Source organism: Alternaria infectoria (assembly GCF_024043175.1).
Source record: "Alternaria infectoria strain BMP 0036 chromosome Unknown scaffold_5, whole genome shotgun sequence".
Classification (NCBI taxonomy): Eukaryota; Fungi; Ascomycota; class Dothideomycetes; order Pleosporales; family Pleosporaceae; genus Alternaria; species Alternaria infectoria.
Window position 1 is genome coordinate 1,807,639 of NW_026250694.1, and position 16,147 is coordinate 1,823,785.

Sequence of the window (16,147 nt, forward strand, 5' to 3'; positions counted from 1 at the left end):
TCTTGGAGTGAAACGGGGCGAGTTGAGCTGCTCCAACGGTTGCGCGGAGTGGCGCGCTGGGATGGAGACTTTATCACGTGCTTGTGTGCGGGGTACACAGGTATGCTAAGACAACTTAGGAATTGCCACGCACGGTCTGTGCAGCAAAGGGAGAGAATACCAACCCTCGCCCATGGCATGATGGCATAGCCTTCACCCTTTCACTTGGAGGCTACGTCGCTGATTGCAGGGGCTGGAACTTTGCAGTGTTGTCATTCGCGCAGCAGCCTGATCTTCAAGGGACCGGCGAATTGGACGAGAACCTGGGTGGCTGCCATCGTTGCCGTCTTGGTGCAACATCTCCTCTCTACGACGAACAGCTGAGCCAGGCTGACCAACGCGAGAATACGCAGCGCGAAAGCGCTGACGCGATTTCGACAAAGTTGAGTGGAGAAGAGAAGGTGGAGTTTAATAAGAAGGAGGAAGCACGCAGAAAGGGATACGATGATTACCGTGCGCAGCTTCTAAACATGCTGTCCGAAAGTCTGTGGATACGCAATGTAGCAGCAAGCGGTATGTGCGAATACCGTCGGTATTTTGCCGCGTGTAATCGAAGGCATCTACGGTGGTGATGTGCGGGTGTTGCTGGTGATTGGGGATGTAGTGCTCGCAGAGTCTTCCTGCGATGGCGATGGAGGATGACGCGCCGACGCGTACCTAGGTAGAGACGCGATATGCACGGGCCACCTACATCAACACCAGCAGCCCGCGAAGAGGGAGGCGCAGAACCATCCACAAGAGTCATCTATCATCACGAGCTAGACATTAGATACGTCACGACTGAATTTACTTACGAGACCTGGGGAAGGCTTCACATGAAAGCTTGCATCAGTATAATGTTGAAGTTGTGCGCGATGAAGCAAAGGAAGCGGCGATTCAGTCACGACTGCCGCAATAAATAACCACCTTGATGGTACCCTCGTATGGGGGTATTTGCAATCATCAGGAACTGGAATTCAGGCACAAATGATAAGAAGAATATATTGCGTTTAGCCATCGATGCTCTTGCGTCCCATTAAGCATGTTGACCGCCTTTCCTTTCGTGCAGCAATTGTCGCAGGTTCTAAGAACAGCTTGTCAGTATGTGAAGGCTAGCTTGAAGGTGTTCGTATGCGCATTGCTTACCTCGAGCGAAGAGCCATTTGAGAGGAGCGTTGTGGCGAGCAATTTTTTGCGATCTTGAACTTTGAGGATGTGCTATTGGTGGACGTGTTAGTTCATATTTCCACAATTTACTGCGGCATGAGTACCTCTTCGAACGAGTCTTTCATGATATAGCGTATGGTGGTGACAGGACGAGTCTGTCCGAGTCGATGAACGCGAGCGAGCGCTTGATCTTCGAGAGATGGGTTCCATTGGGGCTCGAGAAGATGGATTGCAGATGCCGCTGTCAGGTCCAGACTGGAATAACTGTTAGTGTGTTCGTGTTTCATGAATAATATTTTCGTAAACTTACCCACAGGCGCCACAAGCAATGGTGATCAGTATGACGCGTATACCAGGGTCGTCACGAAGCCGTTCCATAGCAAGGCTGCGCTTTTTCGGCTGCACCTTGCCATCGATTCGGACGAATTGAATGACTTGATCTGCATTAGACCGAAGCGCTCTCTCCACCATATCGAGACTTGATGTCCAGGACGAAAATACGACACTAGCGAGAGGTTAGCTTAGAAACGTGCTCAAGGTCGTGGTGGACATACTGCTTTTCCTGTGGACGCAACCTGATCTGCGAAACAAGCGCCCATACTTTGCTTGAAATCTCGTTGGCATAGTCCCAATCCATCGATGAAGGGGAAAGACTGTCCGTGGGCGTTAGACTAGGAGTAGCTAATAAGGATGCCAGAGGACGCAGTTGACAGGGTCGCGGCTGCTCCGTGCATGCGCATGGATCGGGTGATCGATGGTGAAGACTCGAAGAGCACTCGGCGCAGTAGAACTTGCTGCAGGCTGAGTAATAGACTTGTTCTTGTGTAGGACCACGGAGTCCAGTACTAAGTATTGACGTTTCTACTGGCTGGAAGCACAGTTCGCAAAATCCTCCACCCATTGAGAAGCGGGCGCTCATCACGGATGTCGTGTCATCTAAACTGCCAGGCTGGGAGAAACCGTTCACTTGCGAAGGAGTGAAGACTCCTAAGTTGCAAACAAGGCGGAGTTTGTTGATCTGTTGTATAGCGGTCATCCAAGGGACCTGGGTTTGACTGCCGTTTCCTGTGGTGCGATCCAGCATATCCAGAACGGGCTGCTCGATTTGGCGATAATGTCGTTCTTCCTCGTGATTGAATGGCACACGTATCAACTGATCGTGTTTGCTGGGCAGATCTAGGATAGCCTTGGTCCGACGTATCATGATGCGCGAGAGCAGTGTCTTAAACATTTCGCCAGCCTCCTCGACAGATTTTGTACGCCATATGTTTGAGATATCGTCATCGAAGACCTTTGGATCGTCGTAAGGGGCGAAATGAAGGAATTTGAAGAGGCCATGGAAGTCGAGCAGGCTGTTCTGAATCGGGGTGCCTGAGACTGCCCATCTAGAAGTCGCGCGGAGCGCGGCCATTGCTTGCGCAGTAGAAGTCTTGTGGTTGCGTATTGTGTGTGCTAGAAGAGGGTCAGTCATTATTGAGCCACATGATGTAAGAGAGTCGTTTTAACTTACCCTCATCGAGTATGATGCGTCTCCAGTGATGAGAGAATATAGAATCGATGCCCCGAACGCTCCTGCGGTTCTCTCCCTCGAGGGTCTGGTAGGTAGTGAACACTATCTCTAGTGATGTAGCGGCCCGTCAGTCGATGTATCATCTGTAGCGTGTACGTGAACACGACTTACCGGGCGGTCTTTCGTGGTCCTTCAGCTTGAACCTCCGTTTGCCGTGATGCATGCACCATGCCAACTTGCCCTGTTGAACATGGCTAATGAAGGTCAGCAAGAGTGACTCGCATAGCTTGCGATGACGAACCTCTGTAATTGCGATTCCCAGACACCGAACACTGCAGAAGACGTCAGTAATTGTAAAGTCGTACGACACATGCACTCTTACAGCTCAGTGGTACCACTATCAGGGTCGATGGTATGCCAGTCTCGGACGTAGAATAGCCTGTGGGTCGATCGTCTCCTGAACGGCGGTCTTGATCAGAAGCGATCAGAGCTATCATGCTCAGCGTCTTCCCAAGACCCATTTCGTCGGCAAGCAACCCACCACGCCACACCGGACCAGGCGTAGATTTGACTTCACCAGTCACAGCGTTCACAAACCTGGAGCACATCAAGGTTTAGCGTTGAGTCTTGAAGATTTGTCTTGGGCATACGCACCTAGGCTGTCCTGCGCTTGTCTTCTGCAGCCATATACCAACGCCATCTTTGTTTGGATGCATACCTCGTTCGCGTTGCAGGAAGAAAGTAAGGGCTTGTTTCTGATGTCTTTGGTACCAGGTTAGCTGATTTACCTCCTTCACGACAGAATACGTACTCTTTCAGCTCGGTAAGTAGAGCTGTCGGGCTGGCCGATAGATTGAAATGTTCAGTGGTTTCGAAACTAGACAAGACATCGAGGGAGGCTCGTGAGAAACTATCGACATGTGGTCGGTTCGACTGCAACAAGTCGAACGTCATTGGCGGTCGTTCGTGAAGAGTGAACAGACATTGAGGGTTCATGTAGGGGACGTTGCGGCCACATTTGACAGGATCATCCAAGTAGCAATCGGCTCTAGTCAAGAAGTCGCCCACATCGCCAGAGCGGCGTCTGGGACCATATATTGTAGCTCCGGCGTATTTCAAATCACCTCTGGGTTTCTTCCGTTCCGTCGGGGGAACGATGGGAGCCGTGAAGAGTGAAAGTTCTAATATGAGTTCGTCATCGACTGCCAGCCGTCGCAGCAGCTCGCCCGCATAGCCATCCAGACGCCCGATCGGTGTATTGGTACTACCACAAGTAATTAGGCGCGGGGATTCGAAGCGGATCGCGCTTTCGGTAGAGATGCGTGAGGCGACATGATGGGGAGGATTCTGTATTTCAAGATCTGATATCTGAGCGATGTGAGCATAGACCACTAAGGTGGGCAGAACGCCGCTCACCATGCCATAGCACACTACAGTATCTTCTCCTATATCTTCTGAGGTTGCGCAGGCAGCCGATGGTGGTATCTGCGCTGAGGCTCCATGATCAGATGCATTGCAAGCACTCTCGGTTGCGACGCTTTCCGCGTGAGGGGTATTCAATCGCCGTCGCTTTGGAGCAGGAGGAGCGAATTCATCGATAACGATTTCAGGAAGACATCCAAGCATACTGTAGGCCGTTCAGAGACGCAAGAGACGGCTTCTTGCAAATCGTCATACTTGAGGATGGAAGCAGAGAGGTTAGGTGCATGCGAAGGCAGGCTATGCAAGCCACTGGGGCTGAGTAAACATGTCTGCAGCCTACGGGGCTGTACAAGCGTGCGCAGGTGTTGTCAATCTTGAGTGCGCTGCTGACAAGCCTCACTGCACCTCCCCTTGATCCACAGAAAAATCGAAATTCCCTCGCGAAAAGACCCTTCGGGCTCGAGCGCGAAAGACGGAGAAGCCAGTTCTGCGCTCCATCGCTCCTCGGTGACGTGCCACGCGTGCGCACGGCCCGACCTCGGCATGGCGGCTCCTTCAGCTCAAGCCCGCCGCACGCTTCAAGATGCCTTCGAGCGGTTCGCTTCTACTGTCACACCGGACGACAAGCGACTTTTTCACAACACACAACTCAAAGATGTCCAAGATGAAGCGATTCGTGTCGAGCGGCTGCTCCGCGCTCGCCGGATGCAAAAGAACATGGCTCGGCTGGACCCATTCCTTCGTGGGATGGAGCATTACTCCAAGGTAGTCGAGGTGCTGTGCAATGGGACGCCATTTCTGCCATGGATATGGGCACCAGTAAAGCTGATGCTTATGGTGAGTCGTACGTCTTGGCACTCACCGTGTTGCTCACTGACACGAACAGATCACGGCCGACTCGATTAGTGCATTCGAAAAGTTGATAGAAGCATACGGCAAAATTGGGGACATGCTTCCTCGCTTGGATCGTCTCGGCGATGCGCTTGTTGGCGACCACAACTTTCAAAAGGTGCTAGCTTTGGTGTACTCCGACATTATAGAGTTTCACCGACGAGCTTACAAGTTTGTGAGAAGGAAATGTAAGTACCCTGGCTGCCAGCCTGACGCTGTGTTTTGCTAACCCGCCACAGCATGGTCTATATTCTTCATGACTATGTGGGCGGGCTTCGAGTCTCGGTTCGATGGTATACTAAAGAACCTGGAGTATCACAGCGAGCTGGCTGACAAGGAAGCTGCTGCGGCGGACATTGCTGAAGCTGTCCGACGTAGCAAAGCCGATGATGAGAACTGGGAGCAACAAGAGCGCGATTGGGCCGCTGTCAGTGTGACTAGTACCCCTAGTGTATGCGAGACGCGCTGACCTTGTACACAAAACCAGGCCAAGCTCCACAGGGTTTTGACCTGGCTGGAAACAACTGATACTCTCCCAGCTGACCTGCTCTACCGGCGCCTCCGAGGTTACTTAGCAGGTAGCTGCGACTGGTTTACACAACACAAAGCGACTGAGCTTTGGCTAGGAGATAGCGCAAAGAACCCCCTCCTGTGGCTTTGCGGAAAACCAGGGGCCGGTATATTAACAGACTGCCGTTAAAGCTCATCTGCTGACTTGTTTCAAGGGAAGTCTATGATATGCTCTGCGCTTGTGCAACACGCTGAGACTAAGGGGTTCCACGTGTTCTATTACTTCTGCAGTTTCCTCGGAAGCCGCTCTGATGGCCCAAGTTGTCTACTGCGATCCCTCATCTCGCAAGTGATCGAAAAACATCAGGATCTGGCCATCTACGTCCATGACGTCTACTTCAAATCGCATCCAAAACCCACGAGGAAAGCATTACTGAAACTTCTGCCTGAGCTCCTTCAAGGGTTGGGCTCCGTGCGGCTGATCGTAGACGGCATCGACGAATGGGCTTCACAAGATCAAGAGGAGCTTCTCAAGGACCTTTCGCAGATGATCTCGACCGACAGATCCTCCCATATCTGCAAGATCATGATTTCCAGCAGAGAGACTATGGACGTTTTGCGAAACATACGTAAAAAGGACAAATCATCCATGACGATCTCTCTCAGTAATGCCAATGAAGGTCTCGCAGTCACTCAGTCAATCGCCAATTTTGTCAAGGTCAAGCTTTCTGATCTCCCGGATCACTTCGCCGAGCTTGATCCAGATAAGTCGATTATGGCTCATGTCGAGAAAACCCTGCTTGAGAAGTCCCACGGTAGGTTTTGCCCAAACCACTGAGTGATGATCAAAGTTTTGACTTTCGCGCAGGCATGTTCCTGTGGGTCAGCCTCGTGCTTGACTCGCTCGATACGGTGTATACCCCTGAGGAGCTACGTACTGTTGTCGATAATCTTCCCTCTAATATATCAGCTCTTTACGAACAGATCTTGGCTCGTCTATGTAGCGCCCCAGGGTCCCAGAGTCACGGAGGTGTACCGCGTATCCTGAGCTGGATCTGCTTCGCACGAAGACCTTTGCACAAGTCTGAGCTGCTGCAGGCGCTGTCTATGTCTCCACACGACATTGATCCTCAGATTCGGAGTATCCCTAACGCTTCTTTACTTAACCAATGCAAGCCACTCATCGAAGAGCTCCCTGATTCGACGATAGTACCAATTCATTTTTCGGTAAAGGAGTGAGTCTACCGATGAGCTGTGATCACAGTGTCTAACGACTAAATAGATATCTCCTGAGGAATCGAACACCGCAGATTGTTCCAGCAATCGATGCTGCACAAGACATATCGTCCGCCTGCGCTGTTGTCATCGTGCGCGGTCTAGGACTCATACATCTGGGAAGCAACCCCACAGACTATCTTCCCCTCGTTGTGAGCGGTAATTACAGGCTCTTACCATACGCGATAGAGCATTGGATAGAACACTGCTCACAATACGCATCAGAGGGCGGAAGTCTCGGTCTGGATCAACCCCTTCAACGTCATCTAGCCCGCCTTCACAGAAATCACAAAGACTGCCTCCACACACTCGGACAAACTGTAAATCAACACCCAAAACCGGACAAACCTAACAATAGCCTAGTAGATAAACACCTCAAGGTCTTTGCCAATATGCCGATTTACGAATTGATGCTCGATGTATTGAGTCTTCGGCAATTAGCCAGTCAACTCGATGGCGATGAAAGTTCTGGTAAGTTCAAAATCGTCTGTTCACCTCCGTGGGAGCCTGTTCATGAGCTTACCAAGCCCAATCCAGACATCGATACTTACGTCAACAACACCGACAGAACGCTTTTCAGCAGATTGGCTCACGCATACGAGAGTGCCGTCGTGTATCTCTTGACGCAACAACACGTTCAAGGCATTGCGTTGGCCACACTTCGGGCGTTTTATGAATCATATGCTTCCACCGCTTTTCGATGCCGCTTCCCACACTGTGAAAGGCTATCGCTAGGCTTCCCGACTGCGGAACTCCGATCCGAACACGAAACTGTCCATATTCAACGCCTATACTGTCAGATAGCGTCCTGCCAATACAGCCGCATTGGCTTTGGGAACAGAACCGCACTCAATGCGCATACGCGTAAAAATCACAACCAGTCGAAGATCCCGCTCATACCTGCAAAGGTAGAACGCAAGATAGATGCTGAAACAGAGAACATACATCACCAACAGAATCTGCAGGATCGGGCAACTCGCCCCACGCAAAGAGGAATTGCACAGGAACAGCAGGATTTACTTTTTCAGAACACCCCTGTTGAGCTCGCACGAAGGATCACTGTTGCCCAAGAACTCTTGCAGATGGACCCAAGGTTTATCAAATTCAAGGATGATAAGACTATCCCTCCTAATGTGCTGGATTCGCGAATAATACAGCACATAACACCTGATGTTAAGAACTGGAATGATCTCAAGGCTTGGGTGCGGGAACATCCTAGCTTGGCTCACGGGGTGGATGAAAGAAAGCTCGAAGTATTGCAGATCTTGCAGTTCCAGGACGATCAGGACGGGTGGGAAGATGGCGGGGGTGAGAGTACATTTCCCTCACCTGAAGCTATTTTCTGGGCAGAACGGCAGATGAGAGCAGAGCCACTCGAACAGGTCGAGGCGTCCGGGGAAGCTAAGATGGACAGTTCTCAGAACCCCAGAAGACCGCCTTCAGAGGATTATACCAAAGGCTCTCCAGCGGACGCAGCCCCAAAGACGAGCCCTGAGAACGCCCTTTACAGCCCGCTAGCAAAGTCAAATCAAGGATTAGACAAGAGGGAAGCGCATCTAGCACAGGAACGGGAACAGCAACTCAAGAAAATAGTCTCTGTACCCGGGTTTCAGCACTACCCTCGCCAAAGCCTCCCACCAAACTTCTTACAGCAGCAACAACAACAACAGAAACAGCCACACGAAACATTGTCTGGTCGCAGTGAAACCCGACGTTCTCCTCTCCCCAACGCGCGAGGAGACTCTCAACCTGGCCAAAGCGAGCTAAACACTCACCCGGTCCCGCCTCTTGGCTCCCACTCATCTTTCAAGTTCCGATCACAGTTGACCAACAGCGACCAATTTCCGCATATGGAGCTCGTATCACCTGAACGATCACCATCTATACCTGTGCTGGATTTTACGACTCCGAGCACGCATTTGGGTAATCGAGAAACTGCGATAAGTCCGTCTCACAGCCCTGCTGAGAGTGCGGCCTTTACACCAATGCAGGAAGGCAGGGCATCTGACATTGAGCTGTCACGTGCTCGACTACCTAGCCATACCACCAGAGCCAACGATATCTGGCCGAAGCGCGACAACGAGTCGCAGTCAGGCCATCCCAAGCAAACTCGCACTCCCTATTACTATGATGATGCCCGTGACTTGTCGCCTGAGGAGCTTGCACAACAGCAGGGACAGGCGCCACCCCAAACTGGTCGGGAGCCTTATGACCTGCACATAAAGTCTGTTCCCGACGACCCCTCCACGAACATCGGCCTTCAACGGCAATCGCCTCCAGTATCAACTCCAACCGAGTCAAGAGCAGATACCTTTTATGTATCGGACTGATAATCACGTAGAGTTCACGCACGCACGCACGCAGTGGGAATGGAATATGTCTTGTAGGATAAATGTGTATATATACATTCCAGCTAAAGCTACCTATCCATCCATTTCATCCCTCCATCTCATCCATGCTCATTCATATGCCATCGTAAATACTCGTTTCCAGTAAGACCTTCATCGCATCCACTACATTACCCCCATACAGCATGCAGCCTAAAAGCCCAGCTGCTGCCATAAACCCCTACTAACTATTCATCTTTATATAACTCCATTGCCCATGACGCACCATTCATGTGAGGAAAAGAAGTCGGGAAAGAATGATAACAACGCACTAACGCACGAACGCCTACTCATAAAGAAAGGAAATAATAGGAAATTGGGGGAAAAGGCACATGCCCGTGCCGTGCCGTGCCGTAATGTGCTGTGTACGCCCTTGGTTGATCATGTCAAGCCGAAGCTAAGAGACTTTTATGTATATGCCGTTTGAAAGATGGGAGGGATTAGGGTCCGTATTGTGAGAGTAATAGGACCCTGTATGCAAGTTGCGCCGGGAACGCTGAGAATTTTCCAACCTTTTTCTTTGAAAGTGAGTGATGTAGGGGAAGAATGTCGTAGAGATAACGGTCGTGGGGTAGGGTGGGTGGCCTCTGGTGCTGAATTGGCTCTGGGCGTCCAGCTACTTTGTGCGTCGTGGTTTCGTCCGTTAACTCAAGCATTCCCACCCCAAGCACCCGCACCCGTCTCCTTGCCGAGCGCAGAACTACCAGCAGTCCGATGACCACCAACAGGAGCCAGGTTCGGGCTACCCTTTCCGCCACTACCCCATGACAGACCGCTCAAACGCTTGTTGCTGTTGCTAGACGTGGTCGAGGCGCCGTCCCTGCTCTTGTTCAGATCGTCCTCCTCTTCCATGCTGAACAGACCCTGCTCTTCCTCGATCCTCTCACGGTTGATGCTGCTGCTGCTGACTGCGCGGTCGATACCGAGACGGCCGCTGGAGCTGCCGATGCTGGATGCGGAGGTGACGCGGTTGATGCCGGGGTGGACGGGGTTGCTGGTGATGCCGCTTTCGTCACGGGCTGATATGCGGGTGCGCGAGAGTTGCTGGCTGATCATGGACATCGACGCTTGGCGCGGGGGTGAGGCGAGGTATGGGCTCATGTCGCCTGTGGTCGGACGGTTCATGGCGCGTAACGAAGGGCTAGCTCCCGGGTGGAGGCTTGAGTTGCGAAGGGGTGAGCCGACGTGTCCGAATGCCGACTGGCCGGGTAGTGAGCCTGATTCGAATCCTCCATCGTAAGTCGGCCCTCGAGGCTTGGCCCACATGGACTGGAATCGCGAGGGAGAAGCCGTGGCTGCTGATGGTGATCCGTACTTGAGGTCTGACGCTGTTGGCGAGACTCCGAACCTGGACTGCGAGGTGCGGTTGTCGCTCTCGCCCTGGTCGCGCGAGAAGCGGCGCATCTTCTCCTGTGGTGTTAGAAGATCGCTCAACGAATTGGGCAGCAGGTCCTCCTCGAATTTGCCAATCATGTCCGTCTCATCCCATTCCTCGTCCTTGTACGTCGGTCGCGCGCCTACACTCGAAGACATGATGCCCCGAGAGCGATTCGCGGCAAGCTCAGAGTGGAGCATCCTCCGTCCAACTGGCTGCTCTACCGACTCTGGTGGAGACGACCCAAGTCCTGCAATGCCCCTCCGCAGACCATCTCCAAACGCAGAGTCATGTAGGTTTCGTAGCGCGGGCGAATCGGCTTGGTACGAGGACGGCGGGGAGTTTGCGAGGAACTTGGCGGGTACTGAAGACGCAATGGGGCCGTATCGCGCCATGGTCGAGACACCCTGGCTGTCGAAAGACGCCGGAAGTCCCACATCCATCACGCTCAATCCCTTCTGTGTCGGCGATATCGGGAGTCGGCCGTTCTCGTTTGGCGGCGAGCCATAGTTGGAGCCTGGGTGGGAAGAGAAGGTGGTGTCGATGGTCGGGATCATGTCGTACTGGTTCTTCTGGTTCGCGTACTCGTCGGGCATGGCGTACGGGTAGCCTGGCTGCATACCGCCCATGTGCGCCTGCATGGTAAGCAGCGAGCTGTTCATGGGCATCTCCTGGTGGTGTGGAATGTTCATGCGGCTAAAGTGGTTACCGGCGTTTCCGCGGTTCACGACATGGCCGTTGGGGAGGATATGGGCGAGGGCGCATTTCTGGCCGAACTTGCAGTTTCCCTGGTACAGTAATTAGCGATGATTCACCTCGTCCCGCACATGTCTTACCTTGGTGAAGTACTTGCAGGGCGCCCGCTCCGTCAGCGGCTCGTCCGAGTGCAGGAACGGACACGCCTTGCCAGCCTGACATGCGCCTTGCCGGTAGAACTTGCAGGGGACGTGTGAGGTGTTCTTGTTGTTTGGGGGGCTGCGCGGGCCGGCAAAGCCCATCTCGCGCAAGTTTGCCCTATGCTCGTGGCCGTTGGCGCGCCCGCCCGGCACCGCCATGGGCCCATGGCCATTCGCGCCCGCCATTGCGCCGTTGGAGTGCTGGGGCCGGAGGTCGCGCGAGGCACGTCTGGCTATCTGCGGCGGGGGGTTCGACGACTGAGACTGAGGCGCGGTGGGCGGGTTGAGCTGATGGGAGAAGGGTCCGTGGTGTTGGAGATGCTGTGGTGGGGGCTCTTGGTGGGGTGGCTTGTCTCGGACGTCTGAGGGAAAATTGGTCGGCGCAAAGGTAGCCATAGCTCTGCAAATTGTGGTAGCGGGCCTCGGGCCTGGGTCGGCGGTCTACCTTCGGCGAAGCAGTGAGAGAATTTCCCTCTGAGCAGCGAAAGCCGAGAAAGAGACTGCTATCACCTGCGCCCGTGAAGAGGTCAAGCTTGCCGCGCAAACGCTAGTATCTACGCGGTAAAGGCAGATGCGGCACGTCGCTTGAGGCGGGAACAGGACATGCGACAATCGAAGACGGGAAGACGAATGAGAGCTGCAGCGAGGTTTGGAGAAGGAAGAAAAAGGAAATTCAAAGCTATGCTGGAGAATGATACGCCGGCTATATCGATATGCGCGCACCGCGTGGAGCTGCAGCCTCAGCGGTTCGCGCGTGACATGGAAATCCGACGGCGCCGCGTGACGCCATAACAGGACCCTGGACGTCGACGAGGGAAGTCGCCGTGGAGAGCTTGCACCCACGCTACGCGTCGTTCCTTCCGTGGCTGGCTGCCGACGCGTCTTCGGATGCCGTCCAGCTCACATGGCACCTGCCGTCTGAAACACCTTGGAACACATCTCGGACGACGATTGCCGTGGACGGCCAATGGACGCGGATGGAGAGCTCACGCCTCATTGCAGCGCGACGGTCTAGCCGTCACCTGAGGCTTCATCACGGTCATCTGCGAAGGAAGTGGCGCATTTCATGTGGGCTAACTTCATTCAACTCTCGTCTAGATATACTGCTCACCAAGATATACTATGCTAATCGTATCATCGCCACCTCTAACAACATATTGTATGCCTGATGAGATGACTTCAACCTCGCCACACCCTAGATCCACACTAGCTGTGTCCTATCCGTAGTATACCCGCCGAACAGGTGTTGTTGTACCATTCCATCTGCAGATCATCCATCATGTGCACTTGCGGTATACCCAGATTGTATGTGTAGGCATTGAACTGGATACCAGACAGCGCGCGGAAGTCGTCGTTGAAGAAGATCTGAGTGAGGCGGCAGTTGATGTAGCCCCAGCATGCCGGGATAGTCGCGTTTTGTTCTGCGACGAGCACTTCTTGTTGGAGAGTGGTGTCGTAGCGGTAGCCCGATATGCGCAATGTGCAGGGCGTGAGACCGTTGAGAGCGCAGCCAAAGTGAGCGGAGTACGCGTTGAACCAGTATGCGTTGACTGAAGCTCGTGGGCCAGCGCCGAGTTCGCCAGGAAGCATCGTGCCCGCGAAAGGCGTGTTGGGAAGGAGCCGCCCGGTCAGAGGCAGGAACATGGCGATGTTTGGCTGGGAGATTGCGGGGTATGGCTCCCACATGTCAGGTACGTATGTGTATCCGTTTCCGTAGAAGAGATGGTGATAAGGGTTCTTCATGCCGCTGGCAACGAGCAGTATAGTGTTGTCATCGTCTCCAGTGACCGTGTCATCGAAAGTCAGCGTGAAATTGCCCGACTCGCCGCACGATGAAGGTCCTGGTGCATCCGGAATAGCCACGGTCGTTGTCGCAAGTATCGTTGTCTCTAGCGTTGGGGTGGGCACAACAACAGTAATTGGAATGTCTTGACGCTTCGCTAGTGATGTCGTACCTTCATCCTCGTCTTCAAACACTGTCGTCACTACCGTCTTGAAACGTCTGGATCGGGATGAGAAGATCTCAAAGGATGGCAGGGCGGAGATCGGTGTCTGGCGCTCAGTCCGTGTCGTCAAAGGTATCGTTTGGAGATCTGAAGGCTCTGGTCCAGTCACCGTGGGATATATTCCTGTCCAATACGACACTGTCGTTGAGATGTTGGGTGACGGGAAGACGAAGCTGATTGCGACATCCCCATACGATATCACCTTCGTCATAGCCCGAGCGCTAAACAAAGACGTGGCGTTAAAACCTGGAGGAGCAGACGACGTCGCTAGCGGGGAGGTAGTTGTCGTCAACGTCAATGTAGAAGTCAGAGTGCTTTGTGAAACTGGGGTGGAGCTTGATAGTGAGCTGGATACGGTACTGGCGGTCAGACTCGAAGTCAAAGAGCTTTGCGAGATTGAAAAAGAGCTCGATAGTGAACTGGACGAGGTAGTAGCGGACGGAAGGCTTAGGCTACTACCAGACGACGTAGAGCTATCGGCCAAAGAGCTAGAGCTAACAGAAGAACTTGTCAAGGTAGCCGAAGTCAAAAGCGTAGAAGAGCTAGACGTCAAGTTGAAGCTCAGACTCGAGGACGAGTTCGTAATCGGGAATAGCGTAGCAAAGCCGGTGGAGGTATTTGGACCGGGTATACTGGTTACGGGCTCATTTGGCAGACTCGACGACGGTGTAGAGCTGGATGTACTGCTTGGAGTGGATGACGTAGTCAAGCTCGATAACGTCGTCGGTGCCGCAATGGAACTCCCGGTTGAGGACGTCAAGAAGGGCAACGAAGTGGAACCTGTCGATGGCATAACGGAGGAGCTACCTACACTGGTAGGAAGAGTAGATGAACTGAAGCTGCTTGGCGAGAGGGGAGTTGATGTAGATAGCGTTTGAGTAAGACCTGTTGACGATGGTATCGCAGGACTGTTAATACTGCTCGACAGGCTTATGAAGGTACTTGACGATATGTCGGCGGAAAGAGTCGGTCCCGAAGTGGGACTAGGCAGAGACACGGTGAAGCCATCGCTCTGCGTGGATGGGAAAACGAAAGAGCCCCCGGTTGTTGTCGATGTACCGGGGCGTAGGGAAGCCGAACCACCGGATGGACTTGTGGACGTTGTAGGTGCACTAGAAGTCGTCGGTGCGCTCAAACCGGTTGGTAGCGCCGAAGATGTTCCGCCAGGCGTGCTTGGGAGTATGCTTGAGCTCAGACCCGGCATATTGCTTGATGAGACGACTGATGAGGTGATAGTATTCGATATCGGAGAGACCGTAGAGGGCGATATGATTGTAGACAGAGTAGAGACCGAAGTAGACAACCCGCTACTGATTGTGTCATCGCTCTTTGACGCAGGAAACGACGGATAAGGTCTCTGTGGTTGATTGATAGGCCGAGGTAAGCTCGATGTCTCAGATGATGTTGAGCCCAACAAAGGTGAACTTACAGACGACGAAGTCGATAGAGCCGGTAAGGACAGAGCCGATGTAGTCGGTCCCAACGTTGAAGACACGACAGCAGCGCCAGAAGAAGGTATACTCGTCGACCCTACTGAAGAGACAATTGGCGTAACATCCACCGTCCTGGTAGGCAGCGTACTGAACTGACTCGGCGGCGCAATACTGTCCAACCACTCCGTCGTACTATTCACCACAGAAAAATAGTAAGTGCCTTCCGCTGGATTGGTTGGCGATGCACCAACGAGGGAGATGGTAATGATCGGCCCGGGGACAGTGACATAGACGATACTGCAGTTGCCATCGACGCCTTGAGCCGAGACACCAGGTATTGCGTTGAGTAGGATGTCTAGGGCCACGTAGCCACCGGCCACGACGATACCGACGAAGGCAAGTGTTAATATGAGGTCCTTGGACGTTTGCTTGTCGGTCCAGCGTATCCGGGTCAGAGCGACGAAGAAGCGGTAGATCCATTGTACGGTGCGACATGGCCACCAGTTGCGAGGCCTGAAGCCCCATCGAGGCCGGGCTGCGGTGGTAGCTTTGGGTTTGGACTGCTGCTTTGGACCTTCCCATGTACCTGAAATGACCGAGTCTCGTTTGTCTTCCGCGCCTTTGGTGCGTGAAGTCGGAGGAGCGGGCGATGAGCCAGTGGAAGGGCTGGATGTGGTTGTATCTTTCAGCGAGGTGATGGTCGGGATATGGAGCGTTTTCCCAGGGGGCTCTGTTGGTGACTGCCGGCGATCAGATGTATTGCTAGTAGATCTGGTCATGACGGCCCCATGAGCAGATGTCCACGTCGAGGGGGTGCTTGAGCCGTTCGTGTCGCTTATGGAGGACTTGTCTTTCCTTGGCTTGTTCTTGCTGCGGATCTTGTTTTTGCCCATGATGAGAGAGGAAATGTTGTTGCTATGATGCACTTGCGAAGATGTTGCTGATAGGCTGTTGTGCAATGACTGTGGTGCAAGAGGTATCCAAAAGTGCTGTTGTGGTGATGGAGGATAGTCGTACGAGGCGAGTGTATAAGCCCGGGTGCGTGGGGAGTGTACCTGCCATGATTGCGGTGAAAACAGAGTAAGCATAGACGGTAGATCGATGGCCAGAGTGAGGACGATGCGACAAGTTTGCAAAATAGTTGGAAAGCGAGATGAATATTTGTTGACCGTCCTCGGCTCGGGAGTTCGCAGCAGTTGCGATCCAGCATGCAAGAGCCCGCGCGTGACTGATCCCTCGTAGTTGACGCAGCTTGCT

At 53.2% G+C, this 16,147-nt stretch overlaps 3 protein-coding genes across 3 annotated transcripts; 1 reads left to right on the forward strand and 2 right to left on the reverse strand.

The window, feature by feature from the left end:
- Positions 1–5,264: 5,264 nt before the first annotated feature.
- J4E92_004243 (uncharacterized protein) lies at positions 5,265–6,356 on the forward strand (the record flags this gene model as incomplete). The annotated part of the gene is made up of 2 exons (XM_051495633.1): positions 5,265–5,272; positions 5,810–6,356. The coding sequence occupies 2 exons, from the start codon at positions 5,265–5,267 to the stop codon at positions 6,354–6,356; spliced, it is 555 nt and encodes a 184-aa protein (XP_051354652.1).
- Positions 6,357–9,828: 3,472 nt separating this feature from the next.
- On the reverse strand, positions 9,829–11,637 carry J4E92_004244 (uncharacterized protein; the record flags this gene model as incomplete). Its single annotated transcript, XM_051495634.1, has 2 exons — positions 9,829–11,343; positions 11,392–11,637. 2 exons carry the CDS (start codon positions 11,635–11,637, stop codon positions 9,829–9,831), a joined length of 1,761 nt encoding a protein of 586 aa, XP_051354653.1.
- Positions 11,638–12,657: 1,020 nt separating this feature from the next.
- Positions 12,658–13,412, reverse strand: J4E92_004245 (uncharacterized protein; the record flags this gene model as incomplete). Its single annotated transcript, XM_051495635.1, has 2 exons — positions 12,658–13,386; positions 13,407–13,412. 2 exons carry the CDS (start codon positions 13,410–13,412, stop codon positions 12,658–12,660), a joined length of 735 nt encoding a protein of 244 aa, XP_051354654.1.
- Between the last annotated feature and the right edge of the window lie 2,735 nt (positions 13,413–16,147).